Source organism: Pimephales promelas, chromosome 1 (assembly GCF_988280905.1).
Source record: "Pimephales promelas chromosome 1, fPimPro1.hap1.1, whole genome shotgun sequence".
NCBI lineage: Eukaryota > Metazoa > Chordata > Actinopteri > Cypriniformes > Leuciscidae > Pimephales > Pimephales promelas.
Genome location: NC_142769.1, coordinates 43585086 through 43604971, shown reverse-complemented (window position 1 = coordinate 43604971; position 19886 = coordinate 43585086). Strand labels below are relative to the sequence as shown.

Below are 19886 nucleotides of genomic sequence, written 5' to 3'. Positions count from 1 at the left end.
GCTCCCAGTCGAGAAATAAGGGTCTTATCTAGTAAAATGATCAATCATTTGCTAAAATAAAATACATATTATATTTATTTTATTTAATAATATTTATTTAATTTAATAATATTTATTAAATAAATATTATATTTATATTATATTTATTATATTTTTTTAACCACAAATGCCTGTCTTATATCTCTGATATGCGCTACGCACTGTCATCAAGTTGGAAAGGTCACGCGTGACATCGTTAAACATCCAGGATATGCACACATAAGGACCATTTTAAGCAATAAACTGACAAATACATATAAATACGTGTCATTCAACATACTTGGTACAATGTGATGACGTAATGCGTGGCACATCTCAGAGACGGTACAAGATGGGCATTTTTGGTTAAAAAGTATAATTTTTTTTTTTTTTTTTTTTTAATAAAATGACCGATCGTTTTGCTAAGCCATTGAAGCTGCATTGAGACTGACATGTGGACCTTCCAACTGTTGGTTGCCATTATATGGAGAAAAATCCTGGAATGTTTTCCTCAAAAACCTTAATTTCTTTTTGACTGAAGAAAGAAAGAAAGAAAGACATGGACATCTTGAATGACATGGGGGTGAGTAAATTATCAGGAAATTTTTATTTGAAAGTGATCTAATACTTTAGGACTTATAAAAACTTTACCGGCCACTACCGATTGACTCATATACTCGCGGAGTTATATATATATATATATATATATATATATATATATACAGTACATATATATATATATATATATATATATATATATATATATATATATATTAGGGCTGTGCAAAAGTTAATTGCGATTAATCGCATCCAAAATAAAAGTCTGTGTTTACATAATATATTTGTGTGTGCTGTATATAATTATTTTGTATATATAAATACCTATGCATGCATGTATATATTTAAGAATTATTTGCGCTTAAATTCTGTATATATTTATAAATACATAATCTATATTATATAAATATAAATATTTTATATATGAATAACACATTTTCTTAAATATATACATGCATGTGTGTGTATTTATATATACAAAATAATTATATACAGCACACACAAATATATTATGTAAACACAGACTTTTATTTTGGATGCGATTAATCGCAATTAACTTTTGCACAGCCCTATATATATATATATATATATATATATATATATATATACACTTACTGGATCTGCTTCTACATTAGTGAAAATCTATGGGAAAATGTCTGCATTTTACTTTTTTGAATCTAATTGGCAATAATGAATGTTTTGCTTAAACGACGGTTCTTGTAAGCGGAAAAAACACCCCTTCAGCAAAATAAATACATATTTTGTGCCATACAGTATACTTTTTAATAAAAGGAACTGTCATTTCACCCTGAGTCATACTGTTAAAATTAAAGTCTAAAAAATAGTGAGCTATAATTAGTAACTGGCAGCCCATCTTGATGTCACTTCCTTTGTAAAAAAGGAAGTACTTACCCTGATAGAGGAGATACCAAGAACTTATGCTAATGAAGTATGTCTGCAAATGTTTGTGTTCTAAGTGTCCTTGGCTCGAAGACAATGACTTTGTCGGATTTATTGCAATGCAGTATTTCATTTTCATTTTAAGTGTAGTTTAACCGTATGATCAATCATTTTGATGACACATCATGCCAGTGGTGAATGTCACTCTTTGAGATAATACAGAGCAGCAAGAAAACTCAAAAACATCATTTCAAATGGACATACATTTTGTTTTAATAATCCCAGAGTTTTAAAAGGATAGCTGACCCAAAAATAAAAGTTCTGTCATCTTTTACTCACCCTCATGTCGTTCCAAACCTGCAGACTTTCTGCTGCGGAACACAAAAGAAGATGCGTTGAAGAACGTTGGGGTCTAAACAACATTGGAGCCCATTGATTTCCATTGTAAACCAAGATATATATTTATTTCTTCAGGAACAATATGAAGGTCTGTAAATGATGACAGAATCAGTATAATTTTGGGGTGAATTATCCCTTTTAATGTCTGGAATTATTGTCTTGTAACTAACCCTTTAACATGGCGAACTTTTAATTTTTGCCACTGCGTGAAAAGAGCTGTAATCGGGCATGTAAAACTCCTGAGTACTCCTGTGTACTCCACAAATAAACGTGTGTATACAGGAGTTTGCTGTCCCGTCACACAATCCCGAAAACTCCTGGATATGTACCAAGTTTGGGGCACAGCAGGGAGCCACTAGGGCCATCAGTTACCATGGTGAATAATCCCCAGGTCGGGGTCAATGCAAGGGAACATTAGCATTTCACACCTTTGGGACACAAGGCAGTGGCCTCCTTCAATTGGTCAGAGATCTTACATAGGATTGGGTGCTCAATGCTTTGTCCCTCCTCTAAACCCCCACACTATTGGTCCAGTTTATGGCCTCATTTGGGTTTATTATTACTCATTATTAATATTCATTGTCATTGGTGTTCATGGTTATAATGTCAAGACAATCAGATAGACAAAGTTGAGTTTGTTATTTTTATTATTTGTAAATGACACTGGGCACATGACATATATATTAATATACACACAGTCAAAACTCTATAAATAAAAAAAAAACATTAGCACAGAATACATTTTACTATTAGTCATACAATAAATAACCCCATATAATATATAAGGCCTGTGTATAATATATGTAAAACAATATAATAACCCGAACAACCCACACCGACTTTCCATCCAATATGGCATCCTACTCTTCAGACATGTGGTCAACTGTTGCAGTCTTCCAGATAGCTGCATCTTCCTCTGTCTGGGGAACCCCAGTCCTGCAGCTCAGTAGCTGCAAAATGGGAGGGAAAAAAGTAATTAAACCACTGAAAATATCAAATGGGTTGGGATGGGAGCCTCTCCCAGGCTGAGGCTTTTACTCAGATTTATATGTATTTATACTTACTCTTCTTTTTCTTTGTCTCATGAGCATAATTATCCAGCTGTCCTCCATCTTGTCTTTGTTATCATCTTGGGCCATCCTGTAACCCCTTCTAACAGTTTCAAAATATGTCTTGCAGGATGCTAGAGAGATGGAGATAGAGAGGGGGAGAATATGTTTATTTGTAACTAACTAATCTATACAGTTAAAAAGTTGTAGCCTTGGTACATTCTCTTGTGACTTACCTTTAACAACAGCAGGATCTATGTCCGGTACAGCCATTAAAAAGATTATGACCTCGAGGTTGTGGGGGGAGGATAGACTGTAAAGCAGTAATTAAAGAAGGTTGATTAAAAATATAATTTAGAAGAAAAGACTGTTATGAAAACATAGTTTTAAAGATATACCTTGTCTGTGCGTCATATTTGTGTATGTTGTTTTCCCCATTGTGCAATCTCCATACAGCTTCCTGTAAAAATCCAACATAGTATGAGGGCTCAATTCGAATAGATTTATAAATAAAGCACCCAAAGTTAAGCAGACACTGTGATGGTCAGAAAATAACTTACCGCAACAGAATTATTCCCAGCTCTCTTTCATTTCTTTGAAGCAGGCTCCTCTTTTGCCTCTTTGAGCTCATTGATGTCAGCCTCCATCTTATCCAACCTCATGTCCATCATCTCCAGGTTTTCAAATATCCTCTTCAAACTTTCATTTGCCATATACACCAGTCTGTTTTCGTTTGGACTCAGAGATTTAAGAGCCATATTGTCCCTATGTAAAGGAGTAACATCTCCACTCTGCTCTCCGTAACACTTGTTGAAGATTGACACAATGTAAAGCCTATCACCTTTCCTGAATACTAATGAGGGGGGCAGGGGAATAGGGGCAAACTTGAGCCAGTCCCAAAACAAATTAGCATTTAAAAAGCCAAGCCATCAACTAACAGCATGTGGTCAGACAAGTTCCTGTTTTCGGGCCTTTACAGGCATTTACAGGTACGCATAACAAAGTTCCAAAGATCCCTGACAAACAGCACATTTCGCGGGCGTTTTCATTGTCCGAATTCTCCCGTATACACACTTTTTGACGCAGTGTGCTGTCATTATACGGTCATTGTTTTGGAGATGCTTGTGTCAGATAATTTGTACACTACAACAGTGATGTCCTTTATGAATACTCACTTTACAGTCATTCATTATTATAAAGATTCTTAATAATACCAGAGATTTCACTCATTAAAACGATAACAATAGAGCGGACCGGAATAAGTACAAAGATTTACATTCACTCTCGAAATTTCCATTAATATTTTCACATATTTTCCAGGTCTTAATATTATAATTTCTTTTTTTTAAGGTAATTGCATCTTTTTATCTCACAATTTTCTCACAACTGCAAGCTATGAACTGATAATTTCGAGTTTACATCTGGCAACATTGAATTTTTTTTTAACGTCACAATTTTGACTTTTTTCTTGGAAATTCGGAATAACAAAATAAGGTACTTCAGACTTTTTATATTACAATTCTGATTTTCCTTTTTATATGAATTGCAGGGAAAAACAAAAATCAAACTTGTAAGATAGGCGAAAACATGCAGTTCCGTAGATTATTCCTATAATTTACCCAAAATCAAATTACACAAAACAGTATGAAGTTAATCTTTTGATACTGACTCATAATGGCATGTTTAGATGCAGTTGAACACATATTTTAGCACTGAATTTAATCTTACATTTCAGCACTGAACTGTGCTGAAATGATCTCTAAAGCACCCCACCTGGAAAATATTGCATAATTCACCATGACAGTGAACATTTAATTTCTAATTTTCCAGAGGACAGATTTGGACGAATGACATGCGTTGTTTATATGCATCATCCACAATATCCACATCAGCGAGGACAGGAAAAGACAGCACTCCACACAGTTGAAATCCCCTAACACATTCTGAAATGAAAGGCCGAAAATGTGCGTAATAAAAAATTAAGCAGGACATGTGTCAGTGGCTCGGCGAGTTGTGATCAGCCACAACAAAGAACGAGGACAGGACGTGTCAAATGAAAAATAATTGAATTGTTTTTTCATTTTAAACACAACACGACGGCACCACGTCGTCGCTCACGATCAATAAACAAACTCATCACTTTATGTACATGTAGATTGCTCAAATATTCATGACAAACAAGAAAATGAGGTCAGGCTCTCAGCAGACAAGACCAATACATTTCAATGCCATGTCTTAATTAACCAGCACGATTCGCAGACATAAACAGCATTTCTGCTTCATCACTGGAGAAGTTTTGCTTTGACAGAGACACAAGTCTATTCGGGTCCACAAACAAATTAATCAACAGTAACGAGCTGAAAACATCTCTAAAGAACACAGCAATGCAATTGAGCATCAAGCCTGCATTTCAGCATCCAATTTGGCAGGCGAGTGCTGCTTATCACAGAAATCTATGCAGAGAGAGCTTTGAGATCTATCATAGATTGAGGAGTTATTGCTTGGTGTGTTTATTTATCTCACATTGGTGAAATACTGTCAACCAATGCAGGATGAACTTACAATTCAAGCAGCTGAAGGTGCTGAAAAAGCTGCCAAGAGAGTGTCGTCAGAGGGTTCCTGGACAGGTTTCTGTGGGGGGGAAATAAAAAGAAAGAGGGATAGTGATTTACCAATAAGCTGTGAACACATGAATCAATACAAATCCACATGAAATAGGGTTACAACCCATTTTACTTCCAAAATGGGGCATTTCTGAGTGAAACTGGATGTTTATTGAGAAAAGGATCAGAAAGAAACGTGAATCAAATTCAGTCAATATATTAAGGCTAGAAGCATGTCAGTTTGATTTCACATTGACCTTGAAATATGAATAAAAATAGAATAAAATAAATAGCGTTTTGATTTTACTTACATTTAAGGCAAGTGGTTAGAGGAAATGAGTTGATTTACTTTAGACACGTTTGATGTTGAACTTACTAGTGTTTCATTAAAGGGGATACTCCACTTTTTTTGGAAATAGGCTCATTTTACAACTCCCTCAGGGTTAAACATTTGGGTTTTACCGTTTTCTAATGTATTCAGCCGATTTTCTGATATTTAGAAGACAGTGTTGTAGTACTCGAGACTCGGACTCGGTCTCGAGACCATATTTTAATGGTCTTGGTCTTGTCATGGACTCGTGTCCATTTGGACTCGGAATTGACTCGTACTCGAACATTTTTTTTTTTTTAGGACTCGGAATTATTCCCCAGTCCACTCGAGTTCAATTAAAAATATTTTTCATGATTATTAATGTATGTTAATAAAATATTTCTTTAAATTGATTGACACGCCCAGTGATTGGTGATTTTCTAGTGCGCAACTGCACATGACAAATTGTAATAAAATTACTTTTAACACCACCTACTATGTGGCCTTTTTACCCTAAACTGATCATATTTTTAAACTAAGTAAATTCAGTAAAAAAAAGGATTTCTCTAAGTAAATAAAAGTAAATTTAGGTAATCAACCCTCACTGGTCTCGGTCTCGACTCGGACTCGACCGTCTCTGGTCTCGGACTCGACTCTCTATGGACTCGGTCTTGACTCGGACTCGACTCTCTCTGGTCTCGGTGTCGACTCGGACTCGAGTGAGGTGGTCTCGACTACAACACTGTTAGAAGAATTTCAGTAACCAGAGAGTTTCTGGTCTCATTGACTTCCATAGTAGGAAAAAAAAAAAATACTATGGAAGTCAATGAGACCAGAAACTGTCTGGTTAGTGATATTCTTCAAAATATAAAAAAAAATGGATTCGAAAACGGTAAAAACTCAACTGTTTAACTCTGGGGAGTTGTAAAATGAGCCTATTTCCAACAAAAAGTGGAGTATCCCTTGTTATATATGTTTTATTTATAGTTTCTATAAATCACATTGCACGTTTGCATTCAAATACAACAAGAAGTGTTATCATTAGCACAGCTATTGCTCATTGAGTAATGAATCATACATGTAACCACTTAAGCACAAACTCTACTCTTCAGCACAACGGTAACCAGAATAATTACATATTTTGAGCTAATAAATGTTTGCCTTGCTGAGCATGAGAGACTTCTTTCAAAAACAATCTTACCAGCAAGCTCACCAATTGTGTTGCTTCAGCTCATTTTAATAAAGTAAATTTAACAATATTTTTTTTAGAAATACAGTAAAATACTGACAAACACGGTTACAATATTGTCAAATACTAGCAAAATACTCGAAATAAAAAGCCTGCAAACCTTAATAGTTACTGAACGTGTTGCACAAATACTAATTCAGTGAACACGCTCTGTCAAACACGACATTAAGGAAAGAGTTAACGCGAGAGAGAAGGACTTTATGCAACAGGAAATCAGAGAGAGCCTCCGTCACTGCCAAGAGGAGCTGAGAGAAAAGGAGCAGCTGCAGGGGCCGCTCAGCCAAATCAATAAAGAGAACTTGAGCAGTTCGCCGTCTACAAATTCAGTAGACGCAATGAAAGACTGCAGGTTTTAAAAGCCAACAAATTCAATACAAAGAGGTGGTCTGGGACTTGTAAATGGCTTTTAACCAAGAAAGCTGAAGGCATGATATGCGGTATGGGGTATTAAAATAAATCTACTGGTTATAAAAAAAGATGGACATCCATGATATGGAAGAAAAAAATGGAACAGACATCACAGAACTGGTATTTGAAGGTCTGTAATTCACTTAAATCATGTTAAGCATCCATTTTTGACTAAAATTGGTAATGTCATTTTTTTATGTATATTTTTAAGATTCTCAGCAAAATATGGTTATGAACGGTCCATGGTCTGAAACATTTGGGTAGATCTGTTTCAGCCTGACTCAAATATATCATACAATGAATACATTGATACATTAAAGGAAATTATAGCCCATATCTTTTCCTAAGTAGAGAAAACTTAGAAAAGTTTGTTATTGGTAAACATGTCATTATTAGAAAATATCATATTTTCTTTACAAATCTTTACAAAACATCTGGCTAAATGATTTATACTTTCATTTAAAATAAGCAGCAATAAATGACAGCAAAAAAATGCAAACTATAGTGCAAATGTTTAGCCAATGAGATTTTTTTAATTTAAATAAATACTTTAATTCAACAAGGATTCATAAGAGTAAAGACAAAAGATGTCTGTTCTAAATAAATGCTGTTCTTTTTAACTTTCTATTCACCAAAAAAACTAAAATGTTTCCATTAAAAAAACTGAGCAGCACAACGGTTTTCAACACTGATATATTAATATGAAATGTTTTGAGCAACAAAATACTACATAACATTGTCCTAACCAAACGTGACTGACACCACAACGTGTTAAATGTATGTCTTTATCCTAAAAAGCAGCAACAGCAATATGTGACGATTATATTTTAGGAACAGTTTCTATTTCTGCAATGTTCCAGCTACAACACAATGCATGATAATCTCAGCTACTGATTATGTGCTTTATTTATTGTTAAAAAAAATGTGTGAGTTTAAATATCATCGTGTGAAAATCTTGAAAATAACTGAAATGAAACAAACAGTGAAAAAACAAATGTATTCTATGATTGTTTCAGTCACTTTGTGTGTATTTTTATACATTTTTATATATTTTACTTTTATAAGTATTAAAATGGTATAATACTTGAATTTGATTGTAAAATCCATTTCATTGGGAATGCAGTGCTTGCAGAGATAGACTCCGCCCACACGCTGTTCTGATTGGCTGTGATTTTTGATTGATTTTGTAATCTCTTAGTCATGTCACGTCTGATGTGGACAGACAAGTTTCTTATCGCTGGAAACTTATCGCATCTCGTCTGTTTAGGACATGCGTTACAATGAAATCTGAAGGATCATGCGGTATGCTGCGGATACCTAAAATTACGCAGCTTGCATAAACAGGAAAAAATCGCTTAGACTTACATTGAAAGAGACAACAAAATATATCATCTTGTGTGTGGAGTCTTTTTGACTTGGAACAGTAAATAACATCCTAATAACCACATAGCTTTTCCTCCAAAGAGATCTGCTCTGTTAGATGGCCGGAGTGATGGATGCATGTCTATAAACTAATTTCTAATAAGCTATTTTGACTAGACGACTGGCGTATTCTTAGGGTCACTGAAACTCTTATGAGTTTTATAACAAGCTTTGCTGGCTGCCAAAGCCCGTCACCATAGCAACAAGCTCTCTGATGCAGGGGGAGGGGTTTTGTTGCTGCTGTGCACTTTAAAGCGTCACCACCCACAACACACACTCAAAAACACACACTTACACTCGTTCTGAAGCTTTTGAGTATTAGTCTGTTTTTCATTTTAAACTCATGGCAATTCAACCATTCAGTTCCTGCCGAAAGAGCTTCTGATGGAGTCTTATTAAAATGTGTTGCATAAGTCAATCTATGTAATTGCACATCTTTGTGGGTGTTACTTAAAGGTGAAGCTTACTGAAGTTTTTTTTTTCGTATTCTAACAGAAGCTAGAATCTCTGTGGCGCTGTGAGGCCTCCAGAGTATGTGTGTGTTTTTTTGTTTGTTTGTTTGTTTGTTTGTTTTTGCTGTGTCTTCAAGAAAAACTTTACTTTTAGCTGTTGGATCCAAAATAGTTTTTAACTGTCTCATCTTTCAAAGCCTCTTTGCGAAGCCATTGTGACAGAATTGCAAAACAATCCAAGCTGAAATCTACTGCATAAATGGATAAACTCAGACTGAAACGATCAAACACTTTGTTAAAAATAAACTTCAGCTGCTCGTTTCTAACAATGGGATTTTATAGAAGGATATGCAGAGCAACAGGTGCTACACACAGACTTTTCGTTGTTTAGGAATAACAACATCTCTACTGATTTCTCCTTTTAACCCACCATGACCAGTCAAGCATAATGTCTGGACAACAAATCATTTAAATATAACTGCGAACAGTCATGCATTGACGAACCTGTTGGATATCAGAAAGATATGAAGTTCAAAAAAGACCGTGTAACAATATATCGCAATACAAAAATGCAATGGTGACAATATGTATTATATTTTATATAGTAAAATAAATGCAGCACAATAACACAATGGGGGAATATTTGTGGGTCCTGACAATGCCAAGTGTCATTTGCCATATGTTACCAGTAAAATGTGGCCTAAATTTATTTTAAATTTTTTAATATTTGTAGCTATCGCAGTGGATAAGTGTATAAATATAAGTATATATATATACATATATAAAATATGATTAAAAATATTATATATTATATACATCAGGTTACCGTAAGTTAGCTAACGTTAGTGAAGTGTTGGTCGCGTAAGCTATAGCTGCAATTAACCTATTATCTTCCAATAAATATTTACTAAAACTGGCTACATAAAATATAACTACTGACTAGTTTCATGAGTGGTCGGCTAATGTGTGTAAAAGTTAAAAAAAAATACAGTAATTTAATTAATTTACCAGCATTCCTAAGTTCCTATGGTGGTCTATAGGAGTGTCGCAACTCTTTCTCTCTATGGCTCTGATTACACTCATAATAAGTGTTTTTGAGTTCTGAGTAGTAAAGTACTCATAGTACATCATCAAACAATTTTTTTTCAAAGGATCAAGGAAAATGATATTGTTCATCATGTGACCCCTTTAAGATAATGGCAAATCTGTGAATTCAAAACACTAGATCTCTATTCCTGTATGTTGGACACGAGATTTACAACAGTACAGTCCTTAGTCTGGTCTCATCTTCATTACTGCAACTCAGTGTTGGCCGACAGCCCAGTGTAAGCAATAAAATGTCTGCAGCACAGAGAATGCTGCAGCCCAGCTGATCTTCAACCAGGACAGATATTCATATGAACTTCCTCTGCTATGAACCCTCTATTGATGCCTGGATAAAGTTCAAAAACACAACTTTGTGGATTTGTGGTTACAAGTGTACAGTTTTTTTCTTTAGTATTCACTAAACTTAGAATTGACATTCCTGTCACAATGCATTCTGGGATTCCTTATGCGAATTAATGCATAGGCTACATTGCTGCCACATAATTTGAATGAATTTTTAAGAATTAAGAATTTCTTAAGAATTTGAAGAAATAAGATTAGATTACATAATCTTGTCGCATTCAATTCAGAACATTATTTAAAATAGGCTAGACAAGCAAACTCTTTTCAAAAGTTTGGGAGAAAGTGTTTTTTTTTGTGCTTTTATTCAGCAAGGATGTATTACATTGATCAAAAGTGACAGTAAAGACTTAAACATTGATACAAAAATATATAATTTCAATGAACATCAATTAACTTTATATTCATCAAATTAATTAATTAATTAAAATCAATTAACTTTATATTCATCAAATCCTGAAAAAATGTATCACAGTTTCCACAAAAATATCAAGCTGCACAACCATATTGAACATTGATGATAATCATAATAATACATGTTTCTTGAGCAGCAAATCAGCATATTATAATGATTTCTGAAGGACAATGTGACACTAAAGACTGGAGTAATGATCCTAAAAATTCAGCTTTGCCATGCATATTTTTCGATTCACAGTCAAAATATTGCTGTTGTTACTGTGTTTTTGTTCACAACCTCAGAGAGACTTCTTTCAAAAAGATTTTTCTGTAGATTTGTGTAGTGCTGCTGATGATGCAACATAACACATTAATAACATAATCTTAACAAAGTAACACTTTTTCCTCACCTGTTTTCTTTAGACAACAGCAGCAGTCTAACAAACGAAACCAAGTCGCACCAGATAAGAGTCTGATAAATGCCTTCTGTGTAAATCTAAATGTTTTGGTGTTTTGTGCAAAGCCACCTGCATATTTCAGGAGCTGCTCTTTTAAAAGGTCATCTTTCAGCACTGCGAAGAAAAATGTCAGTGCAAATTCAACAAGGCGGATGGTAGTTAATGAATTAGGAAATAAATTAATTTGGCACCAGTTGTGCAAGAGCCACACTGAATTTATGAAAAATTGAAAATAGCAGGAGTGAGATACCAAAATAATCATGCCTATGTGTGAGAACATTTGCATTTTCTAATTCTGCGCTCCTAATGCGAAAGACATTTTTCTTTCCGTTTCACGGAAAAGCATTGATCTCAGAATGTCAGCACGTGCAAATTCACGGTTCAAATGTAAAATCTACAATAAAGAGTAATAACATGTACTTTGGAGTATCGGGAAAATAATATCATGTGACATTAAAATGTTAAACAACTGCCACAAAGGAAAAATACACTACAGACTATTGTGAGCACAGCATTATTCTTTCTTTGCCAATGGAAAATACATAAATTAATATACTTCCATAACAATTCACAGAAAAATAGGACTATATATAACCTCACACCAATCAGTGATATAAAGAGGCCGTTTATGATTCATCATAATGCCACTCAGATCCTCTGCTGCTCGATTCTGAAGCAACTGTTTACATCTGGGTCCGTGTACGATTTCAATACTGCTCTTTAATCATGGATTGAGAGGCAAGCCAGTGATTCAGTGATTATAACAAGAACCACACGCTTGAGGGGGTGTAACACTCTTCTCGAAACAGGAAGCTGAGGCCATGATTGTAAACTAAAGTTGAGGGTTTTTTTCTTGTTTGAATAAACAAAAGAATAGAATAAGAAATATATATTTAAAAATATTTTTTAGTGTTCAGCAGACTCATTATTTTTAGCTAAAACTACTAAATAATTTTTCGTTAATTTAAATTAAGCTTATTATACTGTATTAGAAGAATAAGGTATACTTAAACGAAAATGCTGAAATGTTGGCAACTAACGGAACTGTTGAAATAAAAAAATCAATTAAAGCTATATAAAACAAATTAAAACCACTACAAATACTAAAACAAAACAAAAATCCAACTAAAAATATAGAAATAAAAGCTAATTCAAAATAAACACTACCATAGTATAAGTAATATTAAAATGACACTTGGTTATATATGCCCATGAAATAAAATTAATGTAAATGCATATATGTATAAAAAAAAAAATTTCATAAAATTAATATAGCATATTATTGTTGCATATGCAAACATATTAGTTAAACAAAAGTGTTCAGCAGTGTTGTTATTGTTTACTAAAACTATTAAATTGTTTTCGTTAATCGAAGTGAAACTAAATACTTAAATGATAATTAGAAAAAAGCTACAATTACTAAAACAATACAAAAAGTGTTTATTTATACTTAAACAATTTTAGGGGCGTAACGATACACTCGCGCCATTAAACTATGGTGATAATGAACTCACGATCGGCCTATTCACATTGGCCCTATTTTGTCATCGTAACGATACCGATGTGTAAAAAATCGACCATATCGGCTGATGTTACATTGGTGGCCGATATATCGTGCACCACTAGTTACAACCCTATAAAATTGTATAAAAATAGATTTTTTTTAATTTTTATATATATATTATTTTATAGTATACTGTATACAGTACCATGGACTTTTTACCTTTAATTGGAGATGGCCGTGTAAAGCATCAAACCATGCGGAAAGGACTGGAACATAACCTAAGCCAGATTCAAACTCTATACCTGATTACAATCAAATTATTTTCACCATGAATGGAATGTAATATAGGTGAAATAAGTTCTCACACCTGTACTGAATCTAGGCTACCTCTCACACACAATTTTTGATTCGTTTGACTATCTCTTTTTCTCATAAAGCAGCCTTATAACATCTAGCGAGCAAGACATCCTTACAAGCTTTGTGCAAACCTCCTCAAATCAATCAATCTATCTTGAAAAGGTTACCGTGTAAGAACACGTTGAGTCATAAACGGTGTTAAGCTGTGCACATTTAAAGACTGGCTGAATGTTTCTGTATTTTGTTAAAAAGAAGAAGAAAAAAAAAACAAAACGCTGGAATGACATGCTTGAAGGGAAAATATGCCAACCGGAAGCTTAATTGCTCAGCTCTGGTTCAAGGGCTAAGATGGAGTTTTGCCATATCTGTTTTTGGCTTGGCTAAAGCTAACTTTTAAAAGCCGTGTTGTGGAGATGCAGTGTGCCGCCCACCCTGTTCAGTTTCCTCTAACTCTCCCTCTCTCTGCACGAGGCTGAGTCATGCTGTCGTCTATTATTCACAGCAGCAGATACCTGCTTTAAAATAAACACACCGCTTGCGACGCCTAAAACGTTTGGCTTTCAGAAAAATGTATAAGCTACTTATATCTCTACTTTACTAATCAGTTATGTAAAGGATTTTCTTTACTGTCTACGGCATTATGGGGTGGGCAGCGTTCCGAGATTTTCCTCTTTTCTCTTAAGAAGCAACTTTGGAAAACTTGGCAGCAATCAAATGAGTCTCACAGACTTCACCGAATTTCAAAACATGAAACATTAAAGTGACATCAAGCACTAAAAACGTCTTAAACCAAACTAAGCTGGTTTATGGTGATTTATTGTATCTGAAAAGGTGCTCAAAATTCCTGTAAAAAAGTGGTTCTTATCTCTGGGGCCTCAACAAACTTCCAAGGAGGCTTCAAGATTACTTAAAATTATTTAAAATAATACAAAAGAAGCATTAACATAGATATTTTTTAGTTATCTTTAATACATCATTCAAGTTATTTTATATTGTTGTGGACAATGGACATTAAATTGTCAAGCTACATCCACTATTGTTTTATAAAGAATCTGTAATTAGACTACAGAGTAATCCCTTACTTTACCTTTTCATGGGGAAATTCATTCAATTACAGTAAGTCATTACAACCAACAATGTCTACAACTCACTAATAGTGAGCGCTTAAGGGGAATAAATGTTTTCAACCCTTGTAACAACAGGAACCAAAACAGAAATATTTTCCCAGACACAAGTGGGTGCTGCAACAGAAATGTGTTATTTTCACATCAACAAGCTCATGTTAATTACTGAGAAGTTCCATAGAAAATCATGCAATAATAGTTTAAAAATGGCCACATTAATGCCTTGATGGGTGTAACTGCTGTCCTATTTGCTGTGCTCTTTGTTGTAGAGAATGCCTATTTTAAAAGGCTGAATTGCACCGGTGCTGTGTATACTATTATGAAATAACCGACTTATCTCATCTGTGTTTGCATGTGGCACCGGAAATAAAGAAACAAGAAGAAATGTATTTTAAATGTAACATATTGCAAGTCTTTGAGCTAGAAAACTAGAAAAGTTGCATTGTATGAGACGCGTTGCCCCACAAATAGCTTATAGTCCCCTTTGATTGCTTGGCTTTGACGCTGGTTTTCAGTGTTTGCACAATGAGTAGAGGAAATAGATTCATGAGATGGGACATCATGCTTTCATGCATAATCCTGGCCGGGGAAGCTGGAAAATAGAGGAAACATATAAGCTCAGGAGGGGGAAAAAGGAAAAATAGAGAACAAGAACAATTGGGACATGAACAAAAACACTTGGGACAAGCTGCAACTGCAGCCGGACCAAATAATCGCTTGTGTTTCAATTCCTCCAGGTGGTCTCTGCACCCAGCAGGTGAAACTACCTATCTGCTGTCTCCTTCAATAGCTCCCCTATCACAGTCATGAATCCATTCAGAGTCTCATCAGCACTAGCAAAAGTACGACTTGTCTGTAAGAGTCGCATTTGCACTCTCTCAAACGCCTGCAAAGGAACCAACACTTTGCTAAAATATGTTCTGCTTTTTTTGCACTAGTGGTAGGCAGTAAGGCCAGGGGTGTAGCAGCTATTATAACTGGGGTGTACATAGACCCTTGGCCCCTCAAACTTTTTGTGCAATTATCATTATAATTTAAGACTTCCTTCATCATAGTGCAAAGAAAAAACATCTATCTATCTATCTATCTATCTATCTATCTATCTATCTATCTATCTATCTATCTATCTATCTATCTATCTATCTATCTATCTATCTATCTATCTACCTACCTACCTACCTACCTACCTACCTACCTACCTACCTACCTACCTACCTACCTACCTACCTACCTACCTACCTACCTACCTACCTACCTACCTACCTACCTACCTACCTACCTACCTACCTACCTACCTACCTACCTACCTACCTACCTACCTACCTACCTACCTACCTACCTACCTACCTACCTACCTACCTACCTACCTACCTATCTATCTATCTATCTATCTATCTATCTATCTATCTATCTATCTATCTATCTATCTATCTATCTATCTATCTATCTATCTATCTATCTATTAGAGCCTGACCGATAAAGGATTTTGAAGGCCGATATCGATACAAATACTTTTTTGGTTTTAAAATACGATATTCCGATATATCGGCCGATATTTTATTTATTTATTTATTTTTTAAACTGGACATGATAGTCACAAATTCTGTCATGCTTATTTGAGTTAAGAGAACTGATGTGGATGTTCTTTTAATTGTTATTCAAGCAATGTATGTATCGTGACCAACTCAACGAGTGTTGCCAAAAGGAACGGTGTAGAGTGCCCTCTGGTGGACAAACTATACAACTCCAACACTCTTGACATGGTTCAAGTGTGTTTCGTCCGTTTTTATTTTATTTTTGAAATATTCATTTATCGGCCATTATAACTGCCGATACCGATAGTTTGGAAAATGCCTAATATCGGTCTGCCGATATATCGGTCCGGCTCTACTATCTATCTATCTATCTATCTATCTATCTATCTATCTATCTATCTATCTATCTATCTATCTATCTATCTATCTATCTATCTATCTATCTATCTATCTATCTATCTATTTATCTATCTATCTATCTATATATATACTGTATATATCGCAAAATCATCCTTTTGCGTCATAATAAGCAGGAAGTCACTTTTCATTGAAGAGCAATTTGGATTTTGAAGAGGATTTTGAAATTCTGCTGCTCGAATCTGATGTTCTTTAATTATTCGTCAAATAATGCTGACAAAAAAGGTATCATGGTTTCAACAAAAATATTAAGCAGCACAGCTGTTTTCAAAATTGCTAATAATAAGGAATGTTTTGTAACGGGCTGGTAGTGAAGAACTGTCACGGGATAATCAGGAAACATAAGTGGAGACTCAATTGCAGGAAAACAAAGGTATGACTTTAATTAACCAAACAAATAAAATACAAAGTACAAACAAAACTCCCACGTGGGGGAAAACCAGAACAAATACTAACAAGAAAAAACCACTAGGAACCAGAAACATGAACTTAGACAAACGAACCAGCACTGGACTGAAAACACAAAGGAGGCTATTAAGGAAACACACACAGGAGGGTAATGAGACAACAGGTGAGGAATGTTAATACTAGACAGATAACGAGAGGGGAGGAGCTAACAAGGACACACGTAAAGCGTTACCAAAAACAGTTCATTTAAATTGTAATAATATTTACAGTATTACTCTTTTTTTATGTAGGTTTGATCAAATAAATCCAATATTAGTGAGCATGATATTTTAGTTGATATCTAGGATATAGAGGGTCCAATTAAGTTAAGAAAACCAAATCTCCTGCGGATCGGCCAGATCAAGGCAGCCCACTGATTGAGTTTTGCAGGGGCGTGCAGCTTTGCTCCAAACACCGTAACCCTGTGCCAGTTCAACACTGCCATCTGCCCCTGTCTCTCAACTCATCAGAGCAGCTGAAGGTGGCGGGCCCAGGTGTCGGGGCACGGCAGCTCCGTGGATGACAGCTTTGAGCTGCTGTGAGGTGTCGGCATTCTGCCAGGCCTGGGCACAGTGACAGTTTGGCATTCATTAGTGCCCCTCACACCTCTGTCATTTGCGGGACCCTCTAGTATCTGTCCTGACAAGCTTTGACCTTATGATTGTGTATTTGAAGATACAAAATAGGGTTTGGCTGTATCACAGTATAGAGCGAGAGATGGCAGAAAGGAATAGACTGTTAGGGTCTGTTTACACTTGGCCATTTCCCATTTCATGCGTTTTCTGTGATCGGAAAAGACCAGGTGTAAATGCCCTTCGAAACACATTCGAGACGGATTTAAATCCGATCACTCAAACCACATCAGGAGGTGGTCTGGGCCGCATTCCAGACGAAACTGGACAAGTCTAAATGCATCTGGTTGTTCAAACCACATATGTAAATGCTAAAAAATAAATGTGTGAGAAATAGGCTGTTATAGGCTATATGTCATGTTATAGCCAGATTTGATGGCGCTACTGGAGCACGCATCACCGTAGATGAGCAGCTGAGCATCTATTCATCAAGCCAACGCGCCGCTAAGTATCGCAAATCAAAGTGAAAGGAAGTCGCAGACACTTACCAAACAATCATCTTCATTAAACGTAAAGAAACTAAATGATCTTGCCAGTGCTGTTGCCGTTCTCTTTTATTGTCGTTTTTGAGTTTGAAATTAGCTGATGATCAATTTCGCAAAAACACATTTAAGTGACTAGGTGTAAATGGAATCGTTTTGATAAATCAGATAGCTATCAGTAAAAACACATGAAGTGACCAGGTGTAAAAGTTTGGGCTTTGTACGATTTTTTTTAAAGGCAGCAGTGCAAATACTCTAGCAATATACAAATAATGATAGATTCTATTTACACTAAGTGAAAACAGCAGCCTTTTCTTAGCGATATTCTATTTCCGCTAAGTGAAAATAGTGATAGATACTATTTACACTATGCAATAAGACCCCATTTACACCTGGTATTAAAATGCGATCTGTATCCAGATAAGTTATCCGGATAATAAAAAACGCATGTTAATGCAAGGTGTAAATACGTTGTGATCGGATTGTGATCGGATCTGCCTGACCACATCTGGTTGTAGTCTGGCTCGCATTTTGTTCGGATCTTTACTAGTAAACGCAATCTGGTTGTTGAAACCAAATATGTATATTTTACTCCTCCCAAAAATGCTAAAAAATAAAGAGTGAGAGCGTGTTATATAGGCTATGTTATAGTCAGATATGACGCTACTGCGACACGCATCATCGCAGATGAGCAGCTGAGGCTATTCATCAAGCCAACATGCAAACATCGCAAATAAAAGTGAAAGTAAGTCACAGACGCTTAACGCACAATCATCTTCAAGTAAAGAAACGAAGTGATCTTACCAGGGGCTGTTGCCACTCTTCTCTTATTGATGTCTTTGATTTTGAAATTAGCTGATGATCAATAAAATGCAGCTCATATCTGTTGCTTTTGGTGGCGTGCAATCCATTAAATCTGCATATAACGCGGGAGTTGAAGATCGGATTTTTATCCGTTTTGCAAATTTTATCGGTTTGATTCGTTTTGCAATAAATAACTTATCTGGAATCAGATCTTATTTTAATTCCCGGTGTAAATGGTGTCTATGTGTAAATAGTAGTTTGATGCTATTTATACTTATAAATAGGAGCAGATACTATTCCTTGTTGTTGTACATTAAACGGTATGCAATAATAACATGGATGACGCATTATTGGGACAATAAAGCCCTCCATAAACCTGCCCCAAACACTTTATTATTAAACACACGTTGGACAATTTATTTCCATTTTTTGATATTTCTTCATTTTTTATTGAAAATACATTTCCGATCTGATAGGGAAAAGGGAGAGCAAGTTCGGCAAAAGGCGGATTTGATTTTGGGTCGACTTGCGTCAAAACTTTCTGCTACATGCCCTAGCAACTTCCACTCTATAGAAGCGGCTGTTGGTTTATGAAGATTTGATGGATGAACTCGCAGCTCGATTGGACTCTTTTCATGTCCAAAGTGATAAGCCTTTTCAGGTTTCTTTCACATGAAATCTTTGATATTACTTTGGTCACTGTCACTATGGTAGTTATTAAAAGAATATAGGCTTGACTCCCGTTGCAGTATTTGAGACACATTGTAAATTGCTGTGTGAACGGGACATTTCGAGATTCACAACTGTAAGTAAATGCGGTTGTCAATCCCAGAAACTGACAATGTGAACATATCTTATATAATTAGGGGAGGGAAATTTTAGTGCAACCAGTAAGCCTCCCTAAGTTTATTTTTAT

At 35.3% G+C, this 19886-nt stretch overlaps 1 protein-coding gene and 1 long non-coding RNA gene across 3 annotated transcripts in view; both read right to left on the bottom strand.

The window, feature by feature from the left end:
* Window positions 1–19886, bottom strand: part of ntrk3b (neurotrophic tyrosine kinase, receptor, type 3b) — a 139891-nt gene that overhangs the window by 79739 nt on the left and 40266 nt on the right. For both annotated transcript variants that reach the window (XM_089129893.1, XM_039658949.2), the window contains exon 4: window positions 5487–5555. In XM_089129893.1, coding sequence (XP_088986019.1) covers window positions 5487–5555 — 69 coding nt within the window. The remainder of the gene's footprint in view (window positions 1–5486; window positions 5556–19886) is intronic.
* LOC148998487 (uncharacterized) lies at window positions 2177–4000 on the bottom strand. Its single transcript, XR_016168226.1, has 5 exons — window positions 3485–4000; window positions 3323–3384; window positions 3161–3237; window positions 2940–3058; window positions 2177–2825 (listed from the first exon to the last, which is right to left on the bottom strand). It is a non-coding gene; the product is annotated as an uncharacterized LOC148998487 (long non-coding RNA).